Source organism: Pezoporus flaviventris, unplaced genomic scaffold (assembly GCF_033815535.1).
Source record: "Pezoporus flaviventris isolate CSIRO_AGI_PZ_B2104156 unplaced genomic scaffold, CSIRO_AGI_Pfla_v1 ptg000023l, whole genome shotgun sequence".
NCBI lineage: Eukaryota > Metazoa > Chordata > Aves > Psittaciformes > Psittacidae > Pezoporus > Pezoporus flaviventris.
The window spans coordinates 19,532,189-19,550,030 of NW_026892571.1; the positions used below are offsets into that span (position 1 = coordinate 19,532,189).

A 17,842-nucleotide genomic window follows, 5' to 3' on the forward strand; every position below is an offset into this window, starting at 1 on the left:
GGGACAGGGCTTGGTGGTGCTGGAGGAGGAGCAGGCAGGATGTCACTGTCATATCATAACCAGTGCAAGTGTCCTGTGATCTGATGGTGGCAACGAGACAGGCCTTGAGCTGTAAATTATTCACGTAAAGGGCTAATACAGCAAACATTACAGAGCTGTGCCAAAGCACTGCTTAGTTGTTTGTTACGCTCGACTGCGATACAGACGAACGATCCTTTTGTCTTAGGCACTGTTGGGTGACACACTGATCTCTAACTAATGCTTATCACAGCAGAAATGCAAGTACCCATGAAATGAAATTTCACTGTAGTAATTAAACATTGTGGTTACAGATTAATCTCCCATGTTGAATACAAGTTTGTTTTGTTCTTTCGAAGGCAATAGGTTGAACTTCAGGAGTGTGAAATGTAATATTAAGCCCCAGAGAGTGCATAAACCCTGCATTTATTCCAGCCAACTTGTTGGATGAATGGGGTGGCACCTATAGCAGAGAAACAGAAGTGCGCTGCTTGAGGTGGTGAGTGACATTTCCAGGCTCTGACTAGAGGTGAAATGATTTCACACTGCCAGAGCTAAATACATGGCAAAAAAGAGAGATGCAAACCCAGCCCTCCTGTGCCTGTTCTATTTCGAGTCTTTCTGGCAGATGGGGGTTATGTTTTCCTCCAACCTGAACTATTCAGAAAGGCAATGCAAGGTGTGTGCAGGAACTGCAGCAGAACCAGCTCAGCTCTCAGGGCAGCTGAAGGCAGCATGTGAGAGCTGCTGGCACAACCGTGCTGCCCATTTCTGCCTTCAGCTGAGCAGAAACATGAGGATTACTACTGCAGAAAGCCCTCGTGTACCTGGGCATGGCGATGCCTCAGCTCAGAGCTGTGCCCACCAGACAGTCACAATGCCAACAGTGAGTTCTTAGTTCTGCCGTGAGCGGACACTCCTACATTAAGTGAAATATCAGGTTTTTCCTCCAAAGTGGATTTTATGGTGATTGTTTTCTTTGAAATGCAATTAAAAAAATCAATGCAAATTTTGCTCAACAAGCCAAAAAAATTCTGTGTTTAAAGAAGTGTTTTTGTACCAGTTACTTTCATTCTGCTGGGAAGCGGTGCTAGGACATTATAGAAGGGAGCCAAGGAAGCCTGTCTACAGCTGAGCCTGAATTCTGGCAGCCCAGTTTCCCACATGCCTCTGCTTTCCCTCTTCTACAGAGCTGCTTTCCAGGACATCAGGCCCATGGGTTTAATTAGAAAAGCAATTCCACGTCTTGCTATTGGTCAGAAGCAGCCTGGGCTCGAGCACCTGCAGGAGTTAGGGCTGCTTCTCCCTTTGGGGGGGGTCCTGAGTTCTGCTGCAGATCCTGTTTCTCCTTTGTGATGGGTACGAGTGGGTGAAACCAGCCCGGGTCCTTTCCCAGACACACAACCAGCTGGGCTGGGTCTGCCTCGGCAAGGGCTGTGTTCATGGGCTATCATGGAACCACAGTCCATCACCAGGCTGCTCGGTGCCGTGTTGAGGAGCAATCCCTAAGGCAGGCTGGGGACCCATACTGACCAGTCCCGCAGTTCACTCTGTGTGTGTGTATTTACTTCGTCCTTCTGAAGCTTTCTGTGCGCCCAGCCTGCCCTCACAACCTGCCCTGTTAGCTTTGGGGTAGCTGTGGGATGGAGGCATTTCCAAAGAAGTAAAGACTCTGTAAGGTAAAGAACACAGAAGTGCACCATGATGCTGCAGATGCTGCTGGGGTGCTCCTTTGAAATCCTTGTCAGTCAGTGGAAATACATTACTATTTCCAGAGGGATTAGGATACATCTTGCCATAGCTGAGGGCTTACTTACGTTTGCAGCATTTCTTCTAGGTCAAAGGACAGAGTCCAATTTTTTCTGTGTTTGACAGATTTCCACATTACAGCATGTAAAAAATCCGTCTGTTATTATTATTTTGGATACATGCGTAATGCCGTGGGATCTCCTGTGAATGTGGTTTTCATCCACAGAGGTACTGGACTCATAATCCTTGAGACTTTCTGCATTGTTATGGGGAAGTGTAATAGAAACCAGTAACATCTCTAAGGACTTCTTGCGTTCTGCTTTAGAAATGTATGGAAGGAAACATCCGATAGTCTGATAGATCCAGCAGGATCAAAATCTGTAATTTGTTCTTGTGCAAATGCAGGGTGGAGCCGTGGGGTCAAAACCCACTTCAGTGCCTCTTCCCCAAACCCACCCCGCCCAAGGTGTGCCCTCCCTGAAGCAGTCAAAGCATCCTGCAGACGAGTTAGGGACAAACCTTCGGAATGCGGCAGGAGCCCTCCCTGCAGGATGAACATCCCGGGTAGCTCCAGGTTTGGCGCCAGGGGATGTCACTGCCCTGGGGACTATGGGGTGGGCTGTGGACACCTCGGGATGCCACATCCCTGCCTGCCTCTCTCTGTGCCCATCTCCCCTCCACTTCCCAGTCAAGCTTTGCCTGGTTGGGGCGTTCCAGCGCACCCCTGCACACCCAGGCATGGGGCTGTGCCTTGTTTTACATCACTAAGTGCCACTCATTCCAGATTTCACTTGGATTTACTCGCACGGAGCAGGTTCACAAATGTTACTGGGGCATTTTCTGGAATTACTCGTGCCCCTCCGCGCTAGTGCCCACACTGCAAAATAGAAGGAGTCAGGTATTTCATTCATGCTAATGCTGTGCTAGAGTGCTCCAGAGTGACCTACACAGACCTGCCTTGAACAGGAGGACAAGCCCCACTGCAGTGCTCACTGCTGAGGCTCTCGACTTCATGGAAGAGCAAAGCTCATGATCCCAGAGCATTTAGGACTGCCCAGGCATGGGTAACGGAATTGGTCTTGGAGCTGGTGCTAAAAATGTTTGCAATAAAGCAGCATCTGGAGGATCTCCACTGCACACATTTATATGATGCAGAAGTACCTTGGTCTAGAAGGTAAAACTGATAAACCAAACCATTCATTTCTTAAAGTTCAATTCACCACTTAAAGGATAGAAAATAAACCAGGCTAAGCCGCAGCAACAATGAACAGCGAGATACGGGATTTAAGGCAAAGCCCACTGTGGCTGGGAATGCTTCTCTCACGTAAATCAAATTTATCTCTATGGAGCAGAAGGCTGTTTTATAAAGTTCAGACAGGAAAAAAAATAATTAAGGAAAACTTCCAGAGAGAGTGTCTTCAATAGCTGGTAAAAAACAAGCATCTGCCCCTATGGAAAGGGATATCTGATACTTCCAGAAATGCAGAGCACCGGTACCATCTAGGCCCCAGGCTGTGGGTTCAGACCCAAACCAGTCTGTGCTTTTGATTGCCAGCACCAAGCAGTGGTCTTCTTAAGAAGCTGTTTGGGGAAAATGAGGTTTGGGTCAATGCTATTGAAAACAAGCTGCTACAGCAAAGAACACGAGTTGTTTGTTAGTGTGAGTGAAATGCCACTGTTGTCCTAAGCAGGGACTGTGCTGCAAACACCACTGGTCAGGTACAGCACTCGGCTGCACTGCTGTTGCAGCATTAATTCCTGGTAACTCTGGATTTAATTTGCAGCCTCATTTGGAATGCTGCCTTAGGATGGAGGAAAGGTGCTCAAGCCACTGTGGTCAGGAGGTGCTGTGGCCACTGGGCAGCTCTGCTGGTGTCCCCGCAATGGGTGTGCAGGGACATTTTACACAACACTGAGTGGTAAGTGAAGGATATTAGAGTGTTTAAAATGAGCCAAAGGTAAGACAAAAGCCATCTCATGGCAATTAGGAGGTTAGCGATAGCTTTAAGCATTGAAGAAGAAAGTGATTTCCAAAGTGCCTGTTTTCAATAAGTAACTTTTTCCCTTGGATCTCTCAGCAGAACCATTTCTGGTGTGAGCTGTTGCTCTCCCCTCGCTCTGCCCCTGGCCCAGGTGCACAAGCCATGGTTCATTTCATGCCATAATAATGACATCCATCATGTCACCGTTCACCACCCGGCCAGCGGCTGCTCCTCTCAGCTCTGCCAGTGCCATGCGTGTAAAGGGGAGCGCTGGCAGATGGGGCTCCACTGGGATAATAACTCCTTGTGTGTTGGTCCCTCCATGCTGCTGCCGCCGCTGTCTCCTGCCCAGGTGATGTTCAGCAGTGCTCAACAGGCAGCTTCAGCCTGTCCCAGTGGTACAGACTCCCTGCCAGGCACATGGTACCGCTGGCAGGGCCTTGAGGAGCACTCAGGGACTGCTTCCCTCCACCTCCCATCCTGTGCATGGTGTCCACATGGATGTAGGATCTTGCTCGGAGTCTGCAGGTTCCCCGGGGCAGGGCAAGAACCAGTGGCTGCTCCCCCTCTCCCAGGGAGGAGGTTCAGCTCTGCAAGGATGAGCAGCCTGGATGTGTTAATGAACCTGTAGTAACACTGGGTTCAGGTTCATCATCACCTCTTATTCAACTGAGAGATTTCAGTTCTGAGCTGTAGCAGTTCACTGCCTATTGTTACAGCTCAATTACTAATTTATAGCATTCTAAACCCCCATGCAGTGAGTGAGTAAAGTGAAGGAAAAAGACTAGTAAAGAAAAGAGGCAAGAAGGTGGTAACCCAAAGGAAAAGGAGAACTGGACAGAAGAGTCCAGGGGGAGATCTGAGTGAGGAGCCCCAAAAGAAGAGTTCATGGGAAGGGTGACTTTTGGGAACAGCACCGGAGCAGAGACAAAGAGACAATGGGAGGATGCTCCAAGAATAGCAAATCACTTGATACTGAGAGTAAGAGATGAGAGAGAAGAAACTGGAGCAACAGAGACTGCAAGAACAGAATAAATGTGAGGTGAAAGGGGGTGAATTTATCCCTATGATGATGGCAACTGTAAATGTCCACAGACAGCATCCAAGGAGATAGATATTTATATATGAGGACCAGGTGGGAAGTAAAAGGGAAGAGAATAGGTGATTAAATAATCAGGAAGAACAATTTTAACTTGGGTCTTTCAAAAGGAGAGCTGAGTTTGTTCCAACTGGAGCCATAGTAAAATACAATGAAAAGACAGCAGAGCTGCAAGTTGATTAAAATAAAATCTCACTTGTTGGTTGAAAGCAGCACCGTTAGCAGAAACTCCTCATTTAAGAATTAGTTATCTCCTTGCCTGGGGATTTTTCTGCTTGACATCATGAAATAGCTTGTCAAGCTGGTGCGTGTCTGAATGTAGCTGTTGAGTGACAGACCCGCTGCCTCTCAGTGCATTGGTCTTGCTTGTAAACGCCTCTTACCTCCAAGTTCTATCCCGACTGGATTTCCCTGCTCCACCAGCTTTGGCAGGAAGCACCCAGCCTCTTGCTGAACGCTGTGCAGTTCTTTAGGGCATTGGATTCTTATGTCAAAACAACTCTGTTGGGATTTGGGGCCCTCTGTTGTAAAGCCAGTCCAGGGGAAGACCCAGCCCAAGCTGCTGTGTGCCCATGAACCCATCCCAACCGGCTCCTCCTTTCCCTAAGGATGTGCCCTTGTTTTTAAAGCATGACCATACTAACACGCGGCATGCGTGCAGACCTTTCTGCCTGCGTCCCTGCTGCCAGGCACCTCTCCTTCTCCTTCTCCATTTCCTGTGCAAGTGATGCTCTTGCAAACCTATTAATCAGGTGCGGTTTAAGCTTGCCTTCTTGCTGCCTGTAAAACCACATTTCCCAAGTCCTCTCCAGAGCCTGTGACACAATTTTGTGTATACAGGCTGGGCTCTACTTTGCCTTCTGCCTTTGACACTTTTTCACCATTATTCATAGAATCCCAGGCTGGTTTGTGTGGGAAGGGACCTTAAAACTCACACAGTCCCAACCCCTGCCATGGGCAGGGACACCTTCCATTAGGCCAAGTTGCTCCAAACCCCTTCCAGCCTGTATCCAAGCTCGGATTTGAGGTGCAGTGTTCTTTGAAGACATTGCTTTCAACAAATGAGACTTCAGTACTGTCTGTAAATCCAGGGATTAAGCAAATGGCTGTACTCAGGAATATCAGAGCTGCCTTTTTGGAAGGTTTTAGAGGTGAAGCCCCAACAGGTGACTGTGATTCCTTGTTTCAGTTCTTGTCCTGTAGGTTTTTTAAATCTGCAGCTCCTAGTTTCATTGTACCTGCCAAAAAGGCAGAACAGAATCAGGAATCTGGCTTCTGCTCCTCTTCTTCACTCTCTTCCCTGAGATTTCTTTGCACCAATGTCATTTGTGGTGGGGGCAAAGTGGAGCACACAAATTATGCTCAGAGTAATGGCAAGTCTGAAAATAGCTCTCATTTAGCAATTGATTGCAATTAATTGGAACAACATAGGCTGACACGATAGCTTCGTATCTCCAGAGCATTTCTGAGTTCATGAGTTCTAATTTTCAAACGTGATGGCTCCATATTTCCATAACCATCTGTCAGCACATTCCAGAGCACATCCTCACGAAGCAGGAGCAGTACACACTTTGGCTTGACTAACTACAAGAGGTGTCCAAACCAGGGCTCAAGTGGCAATGATGTAAACTGTGGGGCTTACCTATAGGTGTGCAAATGTACAGATGCGTGTATCTTGAGGTCTTTCCTACCAGACCAGAGCTGTGTGGAGCTGTGGATCTAAAGCACAGTGGGCGCTCCTGCCCTAGCTGAGGAAGCTGCCCTGGCTTTGCCTTGAGGCACTGATGCTTCATTGACATTCATCTCATTCCGTTTCTCTGCTTTAGCTGCTGAGGAGCCTGCAGGAATGCTCATGAGGGTAATGCTAAAATGAGGGCACTGGGAGGGGACGTGTTTTCTGATGATTCCGGCTAATTTGGTTTATACCTGTGTTGTAATTAATGGGCGATTGGAATTTCTTTCTTTATAAGCATCAGGAATACATCAGTGCAGAACAGCTTGGGGGGGGGGGGGGTGTCAATCCCCAATCACCTGCATTGCTCCCTGGGTTTGGGTCAATTCAATGTCCTACCAGGGGGGTTGTGTCTTTTCCTGCTGAGAAGGTGACACAGATCTGAGCTCCCCACATGGTAATGGCAGGGGATTGCTCAGGGAAGACGAGGAAAACCCTTGCTCTTCAACCAGGGCTGGCTTAATTCAGTCATACCACTTCCAAGTTCTTGGGTGTAAATTTAAAGTAACAGAAGGTCCAAGGAGTGATTGTATTAAGATATGGTGTAAATACAGCAATAGTTAGTTCAAAAAGATACAGAAAAGTCTTACATTTGAGGGGTCAAGGCTGGACTTGAAGGAGGAAGATGCTGGTAGTGGCAGCTCTTCATTCTCTGTGCACTCAATTTAAACAAGCTGGAGATGTTTGACAGAGAGATGGAAAGAGCAAACACTGTAGGCAGGAGAACACTTCTGCTTCCGTTTTTATATCAGTGTCAGTTTCCCAGGGGAAGATAAACGGCACAGTCCTGATGGCCAAATATTGTTTCTAATCACAGTATTTGGAAAGGGAAGTACAAAGCAAGGAGGCCAGCAGCACTGGATTAATCCTTCAATTACTTCTTATACTGGGAATGCTGAACAGTCAGACCTCTTCAGCCTGCAAACCAGGCTATTCATTTCCTTCTCTTCTTCGGTTAAATGCTTGTTAAACTGTCAATGAAGAATGCAGGTGAGAACTGGAAGGGTATTGCTCAGCCTTCCAGAGGAGGATCTGGTGAAGCAGACAGCTACGGTTAGGCTGATAAAGAGGCTTCAAAAAAAGATTGGTTTGAAGAGACCATAATCAGAAACTATTAGAATCTGATAGATGTCCTGAGTCAATGACAGAGACATTTGCTGAGGTATCACCCCATCCTGGGAAGGATGCTGATGGGACAGGCCAGGCTGCTCCTGCAGTGGGGACAGCCACCCTTGCCAACAGCTTGTTGTGGTGGGAGATGCCTGAAGCTGAAGGGTCCTCCTGGGGTGGGTTTGCTGGGTATCATGGAATCATAGAGTCCCAGCTGAGAAGGGACCTTATGGATCATCTGCTCCAATGATTCAAGGCAAAACACAGCCTGGATGAGATGTCCTAGCACCTTGTCCAGCCGAATCTTAACAGTGTCCTGTGTTGGGGTGTCCACCACTTCCTTGGGGAGATTATTCCAGTGGCTGGTTGTTCTCAGTGTGAAGTCAGGGGTGTTTATTGCATAGAAAAGTGATGCCCAAAAAACCAAATTGACCATGGAAGTGGTTTTCCTTTGATAAATAGGCTTTTGCTATGCACTGCAAGGAGGAGCCTGCATGCCGTGGGGTACATCACAATGGTCAGGAATGCCTGACCACGCCAATGGCCATGGTTGAGCAGTTTCTCCAAACACTTTTCTGTTCTTACCACACTGCTGCTCACACTTTGTGCTTCCCTTCCCACCCTGAATTTTAACTTCATCACATGTTACTTTGAGAAAGATCCACATATAAATATTTTGGCTCATTTCATATGCCTTCTGGTATGTTAACACCGGGTCTCATATTTTCTCCACCATTTGGGGAACTTATTTTTATTTTCAAACAAATCTGATACTCTTACCTAAGTTCATTTCCAGATTTGAGTGTTTTAGGGAAAATCACAGGAGCGCTGCTAAAATGACAGTGCTGGGAGAGAGCCTCCTGATAGAAGTGTATGTGCTGGCTGGGGACAAGTTCTCTTGCACGAGGCGTAGACCTCTGCAGACAGAGAGGCCATGGGCAAATAATTCTGGTTTTTACACTGGGTTGGCAAGTTAAGAAAATATAAATGGAAAACCCTTTAAAATAGAAGAATTAAATGAGTAGACTGGGCTAGGAAGGAAGCTGGGATCTGAGGAGAGCAGCTCACGTCCTGGCTCCATCAGTTACCCTCCTTCCCTCTCGCTGCCTCCTTTGAACATAGGGGAGAGTTCAAAGCAATAACCTTACTGTCAAGTCCGTCCCTGTCTTTGTTTGCTTGCTGAAATTTGACTGAAGATACTTGATCCCAAATGCAAATAAACCTGCCTCGTACCCGTCCTGCTGCCAGCACACGTCCCCGAGCCAATTACTTGCATGGCATTTGTCATTGTTCCTAAGCTTTACCTTGGTAATTTTATTTAGACAGGGGCATTTTCTGCTGATAAATCTGGCTCGATTACCAAGTCAGAATATATTTATTAAAACACCAATTAGACCTTGGTCTCTCATCAATCACAACACCTTTAATTCATGCATGGATGCCAAAATTGTTAGAGGCGTTGTGCACGCATGAATGAGTGATCTAAATCAAATTGTCACTTCACCACCATCACCTTATCTTCAGACCTAGAGGCAATCCATTTTTTATTTACTATATGAATAATGTGCAGTATTTTTGAAAGCTTGAACTCTTCAATGTTTTTGGTGTGGAAGGGAAAATATTTGCTTCACCAGGTTGCAAACAAAGGGAAGCATGGAGGCAAGGGCATCAGCCCCTCAGGTGCTCCATGGATAGGTCCCCATGGGCTGGAGGGGATGGAGGCTGGCCAAGGGTGGCTCAGAGGCTGCCTGGCTCAGAGCAGGAGCTACTCATTCCCACCTGCCAATAGTCCTGGCTGTGGTGTTAGGTACTGCTCAGGTGGGGGTCATTTGCTGCAATTAGCCCCAGCAGAAGAGATAAAGTGTGGAGAAATCAACAAAGCCTGAGAACAGTTGAGAGGCTAAAGGTGGAGGGACAAGGAAGAAGAAAGGGAATATGAACTGGAAATAGAAACCTAAAGCTAACAGCTTTAGGGCTCTAGAGCAAAAGAAGCAGTAAGAAGAGTACAAGGACAACAGAAATGGATGAGACTGGATTGAAAGCAGTAAAACAGAGTGGCTTGAATTAGGATGCTCACAGACAAAGGTTGGTACAGCCCATGCATGTGGGGGTAAGGAGTGTCTGGACACTGCCTCAAGGAGCACTCAGTGCCAAACTTCTGTGCCCTGCATTGTCCCTTCCCTTCGAGTAAAAAATCTCAGTGCCTCTTGATGAGCAGTTTGTTGCTAGCTCCGTATCTGTAGCAACAAACCCGCTGTTTGTTATCCTGTGCCGGCCTCACACAGAGCTTTTCCCCTGGGAAAAACAAGAACCCTAAAGTAACCCCAGACCAAACCAACCCCAGGCCTCAGGGAAAGGGCTGTGGAAACTGCAGGGGACAAGGGGAATGGCTTTAACCTGCCCGAGGGGAGACTGAGATGAGCTCTTAGGCAGAAGCTCTTCCCTGTGAGGGTGCTGAGGCGCTGGCACAGGGTGCCCAGAGAAGCTGTGGCTGCCCCATCACTGGCAGTGCTCAAGGCCAGGTTGGACACGGGCTTGGAGCGAGCTGGTTATCTGTGATGGCTGGGGTGAGGGTCTGTGCGCCCCTTCTCACAACAAAGAGACTTCACTGATTCTGGTGGGGAGGTTCTGTGCCCGTTTGATTTTCTGTCTCGGTTCTCTTCCTGGTTTTCTGCACACCAGCAGCCTCCCTGCACAGGGATTTCCTGTTCCCTGCTTGCAGCGGGTTTGTTGTGGAAGAGGGAGAGGAGAACAGAAAAACTGGGAGGCTGATGGTTTGTGTGTCAATTATACATCAGAGTCTTTGCTGCTTCTTCAGAAGCTTCTAATAATAATAATTATAATTAGGGCACTGGGAGACGAATGTGCTGAGATCAGGGAGAAAGCCAGGAAAGCCAGGCCAGAATTAATTAGCCCCTTTTATCTCAGAATCTCAAAGCATTTAGACATTAATTAATGAATTCAGTGGTTAAATCAGTGCGATGTTCAGTTTGCTGGGGGAATGGTGGCTGGTGCCGGGGCTCAGCACCCATCCTGCTCAGCTACGGGTTCTGCATGGGTTGGTGCTGCTGCAGGCACTTCCCCTCACTGCAAAACACAGGGCACTGTCTGCCCCCCTGACAGCACCCAGAGCCGGGATGAGGAGACCCATGCCAGCACTGGGAACTGTGAGGTTCCCCACGAGATGCAGGTCCCTTGGGGATTGAAGCTGATGGCTTCCCACTCATCCCATGGTGAATAAAGGTTCTCCACTGCCTCAGACCCAAACTCGGTGAAATCTCTCATCTGTGGCACTGAGGTTATCCCCGGAACCTCCCAAACCCACCGCTGTCTCCAGCACCCAGATCTCGCCTGGTTTTCGCTGTTCCACCTCATGAATAGATGCATTTCTGCCTCCCGGCTCACCCACTGTATGCCCATCCTTGGTGAATATTCATTAAGTGAAATTAGCATCTATTAGGCCTTAATTAACTTATGAAAGGCTTGTTTTGTGGTAATGAAGTATACACTTTAGATGTGCCTGATGGCAGCTGGGGTGTCCCCCAGCCCATAGAGCACCCCCTGAGCAGAGTCTGTCCCTCCAGCATGGCATGAGGGACTGCACCCCCTCTTCTTCCCTGTGGCTGTGGGATTACATCTGGTGGGTGCCTGTGGCCTAAAGGTGTGCAGAGCATGAGGGTGCTGAGGCGCTGGCACAGGGTGCCCAGAGAAGCTGTGGCTGCCCCATCCCTGGCAATGCTCAAGGCCAGGTTGGACACAGGGGCTTGGAGCAAGCTGCTCCAGTGGAAGGTGTCCCTGCCCGTGGCAGGGGTTGGAGCTGGGTGAGATTTAAGGTCCCTTCAACCCAAACCAGGCTGGGGTTTATTCTGTGATTCTCTGAGTCCTGGAAGCCAAGGGGACCCTGGAGGGAGCTGAACAACACAGGCCAGAGGGGTGGGTGAAGGAGCTCCCAAGTTAGTGGAGATCGGCTCCCAGCCGAGCCCGGTGGAGGTTTCGGTGTCAGTTTGTGGGCACACTGAGGAATGCTCCCCGGGAAGTGGGAGTGAGCAGCCTGCCCCGGGCACAGCGGGGTGTCAGAGCCGCCGCTAACCCGGGTCTGTTCCTCTTGCAGGCGAGCCCTCCCGGTGGTCCTCGTCCCACTGCGACTGCTGCTGCAAGAACGGCAAAGGCGACAAGGAGGGGGAGAGCGGCACGTCCTGCAACGAGCTGTCCACGTCGAGCTGCGACAGCCAGTCTGAGGCCAGCTCCCCGCAGGAGACCGTCATCTGCGGCCCCGTCACCCGCCAGCCCAACATACAGACTCTGGACCGGCCGCCCAAGAAGGGGCCGGTGCAGCTGCTGCAGCAGTCCGAGATCCGCAGGAAGAGCGACCTGCTCCGGACTCTCACCTCCGGCTCCCGCGAGTCCAACTCCAGCAAGAAGAAAGCGGTGAAGGAGAAGCTCTCCATTGAGGAGGAGCTGGAAAAATGCATCCAGGATTTCCTCAAAATCAAAATCCCAGACAGGTTTCCAGAGAGGAAACATCCCTGGCAATCCGAACTGCTGCGGAAGTACCACCTATAGGCTCAGGGCGGGGGAAGCACACGACCTGCTCACCGTTAGAGCAGGGTTCTAAGTGATACGAAAATAATTCCCAATCATAATTATTTGTTAGGTCACAAACGAAACAGAATTCATCTCTATGGTACTGCCTAATTTGCCTCTTTCACCTTAACATTTCTAGTCCTAGGGCAACAAGATTTTTCCAGTCGTGGAAGCACAATGACAAACGCTTTTCTTTGTAAACTCTGAGTCTTACACAAGCTGAATACCTTAAGGGCACATCCATGCCGAGGGCAAGGGATGCTCGGCTGGGGAGGGGAGGCTGCTGCTGCTGCTGGTGGTGGATGTGGCCCATGGGCAGGCAGTATTCTGGTCCGTGGCTGCTGCCTCCCCCCGTCTCCTCGTAGTGCACAGTTTGTTTGGAGGGTTGTACACTGCTCACAGAAACAAGCTATGCCATGACAGTTTACCTTAGCATGTGTATATATATATATGTGCATATATATATGTGTGTATATATATCTCTGTGTATATATATATGTATATATATATCAATATATATTGCGTAAAGATTTTTTGGCTCTCTCCTTATAACTGCACTTTCTCCAAAAAGAGCATTTTTTAGCAGTCTGTGGATGTTCTGTTTCTTCTTCAGGTCTTTGAGGGTTGAACAATAGAAAACCCATCCCACGGGCCCTCTCCTCTCTCCCTCTTCCCCCTCCTTCTCTGAGACTGTAAACGCATTTCAGTGGAGACCAGGGAGCAGTGTGTGGGGCTTTGTTGCCATCAGCAAAATACTCCATTTGTTTTTGATGATCTTGTTCCCCCTGTGTCCTCCCTGCGCCTCTTGTCGTGTTTCTCAAGGCTCTCCGGTACCAGTGGGTTGGATGCGTGCTGATCCCAGTTGGAAAGCTGTAGGAATTCTGCCGGTGCTGGTGAGGATGGTGGAGCGCTGCAGGCGTGCTTGGCCCCAGCTCCTGCACAGAAGCCATCCCGAGGGATTACAGGAGCCATGTGCAGTGCAGTGCAGTGCCTGGCAGGGGATCCTCGCTGCGGGACGGGAGTCGTGCACGTTCCAGGAGGCAGCACACGCCCAGGAGGAGGTACCCGTGTTCCCGTGCCCGCAGACACCCCGGCTGTGCCGCTCCCATCCACGGCCGTGGCAGGGCGGGAGCCAGCAAACAGTGCCGTGAGCTCCTGTTGGCTGGGGTCCATGGGCAAGGCTGGTCCTGCATGGATCACAGGGATCACATCCCGGCGTGCAGAACTCGGGGCATGGGAGCGATGGGGTGCAGCAGGCTCTCAGTGCCAGGCAGCGCCTCAGCAAGGGCCGGAGGGTGCCGGGTGCTGGCAAGTGGTCCCAGACAGAGGGCTGGTGAAACCCGGTGCAGGCACAGGCTGGGGGTGAGCTCAGGCTGCCGAGCTATGGAGTGATGGAAAACTGAATTACTGCACTTACCTGCTTTGTCCATAGCTGAGTACGAAGCAGCTGCAGTATTTGAGGTAAATTATTTGTTTTCTAAAGGCATAGGAAGAAGGAGATATTTTATATATATGTAAAAGTACGGGAAGCGATAGTGCTGGTAACACAAAGCACTTTGACTCTAACTTCTCTAGTGTCCTGCAGGTTCCAGGGCTTCCCCCCTCTTAACTTTCAGAAGCTGCTATGGGAGGTGAAGTCAAGTCTGCACAGGTGATTTCTGTTCTCTTCATGCAAGGTGATGTCTTCACCCTTGCAGGGCTCCATCGTGCCCGCACGCCTGGCTGGGACACCACAGGGGCCCTGGTGTTGGGTCTGCACGTGCAGAGGTTCGTACCCACTGTGCAGCTGCAGCTGTGCTTATTGTGAGGTGCAGATTTTACCAGCAGAAAAGGAAGCAATACTTGTCCAGAGGGATCCATGGCATGAGCTGGCTGTGGGGAGGGGGAAAACCCCCCCAGCAGTGCATGTCCCAGCCTTTGGAGCATGGGGCTTGGATGTGGCAGCTTGGCATCATCTCTGCTGAGGCCTTACACACAAGGAGAGTGCTGTGTCCTGCAGTGAGCATGCAGCACTGGTAACAGAGTGAGCTTGTGAAGCGGGGGCTGACCTGGGAAGCGCAGGGCTCGGTGAGAAAATGCAGCACGTCTTGGGATCAGGCTCTAGAACCAGTTCATGCCTGAAGCGCTGCAGCCCTCTGCTTACCTGCTCATTTTTGCATGGAAATCTGCGCTTTGCACAAGACCCGTGGATTTGGCTGCTCTCAGTTCTCTGTTGGTTGGTTTAGAGTATTTTAATTTTCCTACTCAATATTTCCCACATCTACCCCCCCCCCCCCCCCCCCCCATCACCGAGCAAACAGAACTGGGGGACAGACAGGGCTCACCCTCAGTTTCCAGCTGTGTGTGGTTCGGGACAGGTCACCCCTCAGCAGCAGGCTGCAGCTAAAACCTTGTCCTCCCCACCACACCAGATCATCCCCTTCTCTTTTTAATACCACAGTTGTTGGGGCTCTGAAATGTGTGACAGCGGAAGAGCAGGCACTGTGTGTGTGAGTGTGTGTGTGTGTTCCAGTGACGTTCAGGGCGCACAGGATTGCGCCATGATGAATAACTGTAGAAAAATTAGACCAAATGAAACGTGCCCGAATGGGCTTGATTTATGTGGCCTTCATGTCTTCAGTTTTAGATGAAATGGTTATTACTCTCCAGTGCTACAGAAATAAAGGTCTTAAACTGCAGTAATCACAGGCAGGCCCAACCTGCCAGGAACCACAACCAGGATGGGGCCAGAGGAGAGCGGGTGCCTGGGCATGGGGATACACGTGGGTGTTCATGCGCTCTTGTGCTGCTGTGTTATGCAGGGATCTCATTCTGGTCCAGCGTCATGTTGCAGTTGTTTCACAGGAGCTATGGGCTGTGCTTTGAGGCTTTGTGCTGGCAGGCTCGAGGTGGTAGAGTCCCTGCTGCCAAGAAACTCCTGGGCAATGGTGGGGAGCCCTCTCTCCCTTTCCAGTGGGTCTCAGCTGCTGGATGCTGCACAGCATCCATTACTGCTGCTCCAAGTCCCCTTCTCCCCCTCCTTTCCTTGCTGCTTTTCTCTGGACCACCAGTACCCCACTGCCAGAACTGCACCCCAGCAAAGAGCCATGCTTTGGGCACCTTGTTCTGCCACCATCAGCTGGGCACTGGACCCTGCCGAGGGGCAGAGACAGGCACCATGGCCATGGGAAATGCTGCCCTCCAGAGCCCCTTAATTCACTTGTGGGTGGCAGCAGGTCAGGAAAGAGCAACCAGACCGTGTGCCAGTGCTGATGGTCCCTTCCCTGCCCAGGCACAGAGGTTTTCTTATCACAGGAGGGCAAGAAGGTGTTAACTCTGGAAGACCTCTTCCCCAAAGCAGTACAAGTCCATACCCATACCTACAGTTAGATACATGACCGTGGGAGGAGGGCAAACACTCCTGCCTTCCTGGCATGGTTGCTCTCCCCTGTCTCAGGATGTGGCACCATTGACTGTTGGAAGGGGTGGGAGAAATTCCTGTACTAGGTGGGTGTGGAAATGTTACAGCTGAAATGGGGTGATAAGGGAAAGGTGGGAGACAGGCAACGCAGTGGAGGGAATTGAAGCTGGAATAACAGGTTGTCTGTAAGGTAGCTGGGTTTGGAGCTCTGGGAATATTCAGGTCAATTCTCCTTTCTTTCAGTGAGAGAACCTGTGTCTGTCCCTAGGACATATTTGGTCACTTAGCGATAGCAAGCCAGAACAAAACTCAGTTAACAGAGTACTTTATTCTTTCTAAAATAGCTGGGGAGCAAAACGGGAGTTGAGCTGCTTTCTGCACACAACAAAGACCTAATACAGGTTCTGTTGAAACTAATTTGAAACTTACATTGACTTCAGTGGGACTGAGACCCCCCTAAAACACCTTTTCTCAAGAAAAACGGGCACTTACACCAGTGAGGGTGAGGGGAAGCCATTAAGCTCTAGTAAAGCTCACATCCACTTATGCTTCTTATCACTTCTGTGTATGGCAAAGAGGTCTGGTGTTTAGGGGTCTCCTGCGTGGCCAGGCTTTCACTGCCATGGTCTGTTCGTAGTCTTGCTTAAGGCACTGAGCTGAAGGAGTGAGGGGAGGCTGATGTGCCCCTTTGTGAGCACACGGTGGGCGAGTGCCTTACGGGGGGGACCTGAGCAGGGCTCAGAGCATCAGGGGGAGACCAAGGGAGAACATGGGATTTACATAGACCTGTGGGGACCAGACTGCTTTACTTTTCCCTAAATCACATGCACGCACCATGCAGAGGCCTCACAGCTCTCTGCAGAATGTTTTGGGGTTGAAATCCTACTTTTGTGAGTCCGTTTATTAATTTTACTTGCAAAGTTGGGAGCTGAAGGAGAAAACAAGGTTGATTTTTATTGGCAATGACCATAACATGGCAGAACCCTTCAGCTGCACCACACGCAGCTCTCCAAGCCCCAGGAGAACACCCCCCAAGTTCTCACCCTGGCCTGAAGCCCTTCCCACCATTGCGAGTACAAGGTGGACTTGACTTGCAGAGTACTTTATGCATAAGGCCCCATGTGTACCATGGTACAAGATAATTGTCCAGTCTTATGGATAGTTTATGCCCCAGCGGGGTTTTGTAGATTAAAAGAACAAAAAAAAAGCACTTTTAAATTTAAATTATTTATATTATAAAAAGACACTCTTTATTTTTCTTGGCAGCGATACCACTTAGCTGAGGATCAGTTTATGATATTACAGATTTTAAACTATAGCAATGCGAAAGCAAACGGGACAAGGCAGAACTGGGAGCTGAGCAGGCAGAAGGTTCGGAGGAGGCGGCAGGGCCCACGGCACCGGAGCGGGGGGGCTGGAGACATCCTCACCTACTCGGGGCCTTGCTTCTGGTACATTTTCGGACCTCATACAAGCACTCGATGACTTTGCCGAGGCTGAGTCAGTCTGTTGCACATTGACGTAGATTAAGTGGCACCCACTGAATTACCTCTCTACTTTCCAACGTGGTTCACTTGTACATACGTGTGATGTCAAACTGTTTACAGGTTATTTTGTGCGTAATTGTGGAGAAAACAAAAAGTTTTAACTACAAATTTCAAGGAATCGATTTTACTGGAAGGTGTTTAAAGAAATGAATGTGCTTAATACAGTATAGGCATCATTGGTAATGGTCTCACATGAATGCATGTATCTCTGTGTTGTCAGTCCCCACCAGTGAGGTTATTGGCAATATTCTGCAGTCTGTGAATAGCAAATATGCATCAACTACTGTGACTCTGACAAATATAACTCGGTAACTGTTTCTACTGTGGTATGTAAAAAAGAAAATAACCATGTAGCTTTTAGCCTGCTGTATTTCCCTGGTACAAATAACACCATGAAAGAAAGAACAGCTTGGAAAACCCAACCGTGTCATAGTGACCTGTGTGGAGTCATTCCTGCAATGGCACCTGCCAGGTACTTGTGATTCAGCTGCTAAAAAAAGACCTGTTTCTAGAGGCTGGGGGGTGCTGGTGGCAGAGATGACCTTGTGTTCAGAGTGCTGATGGGTGAAGGGAACTGCTTGGTGTTCCTCATCCCCATGTGCTAGTTAGGCCTTACATAGC

At 49.4% G+C, this 17,842-nt stretch overlaps 1 protein-coding gene across 1 annotated transcript in view; it reads left to right on the plus strand.

The window, feature by feature from the left end:
• The window catches only part of KCTD16 (potassium channel tetramerization domain containing 16), a 51,178-nt gene extending 38,373 nt beyond the window's left edge, over positions 1-12,805 (plus strand). The window contains exon 3 of the mRNA XM_061457146.1: positions 11,802-12,805. Coding sequence (XP_061313130.1) covers positions 11,802-12,253 — 452 coding nt within the window. The 3' untranslated portion in view covers positions 12,254-12,805. The remainder of the gene's footprint in view (positions 1-11,801) is intronic.
• The last annotated feature ends 5,037 nt before the right edge of the window (positions 12,806-17,842 follow it).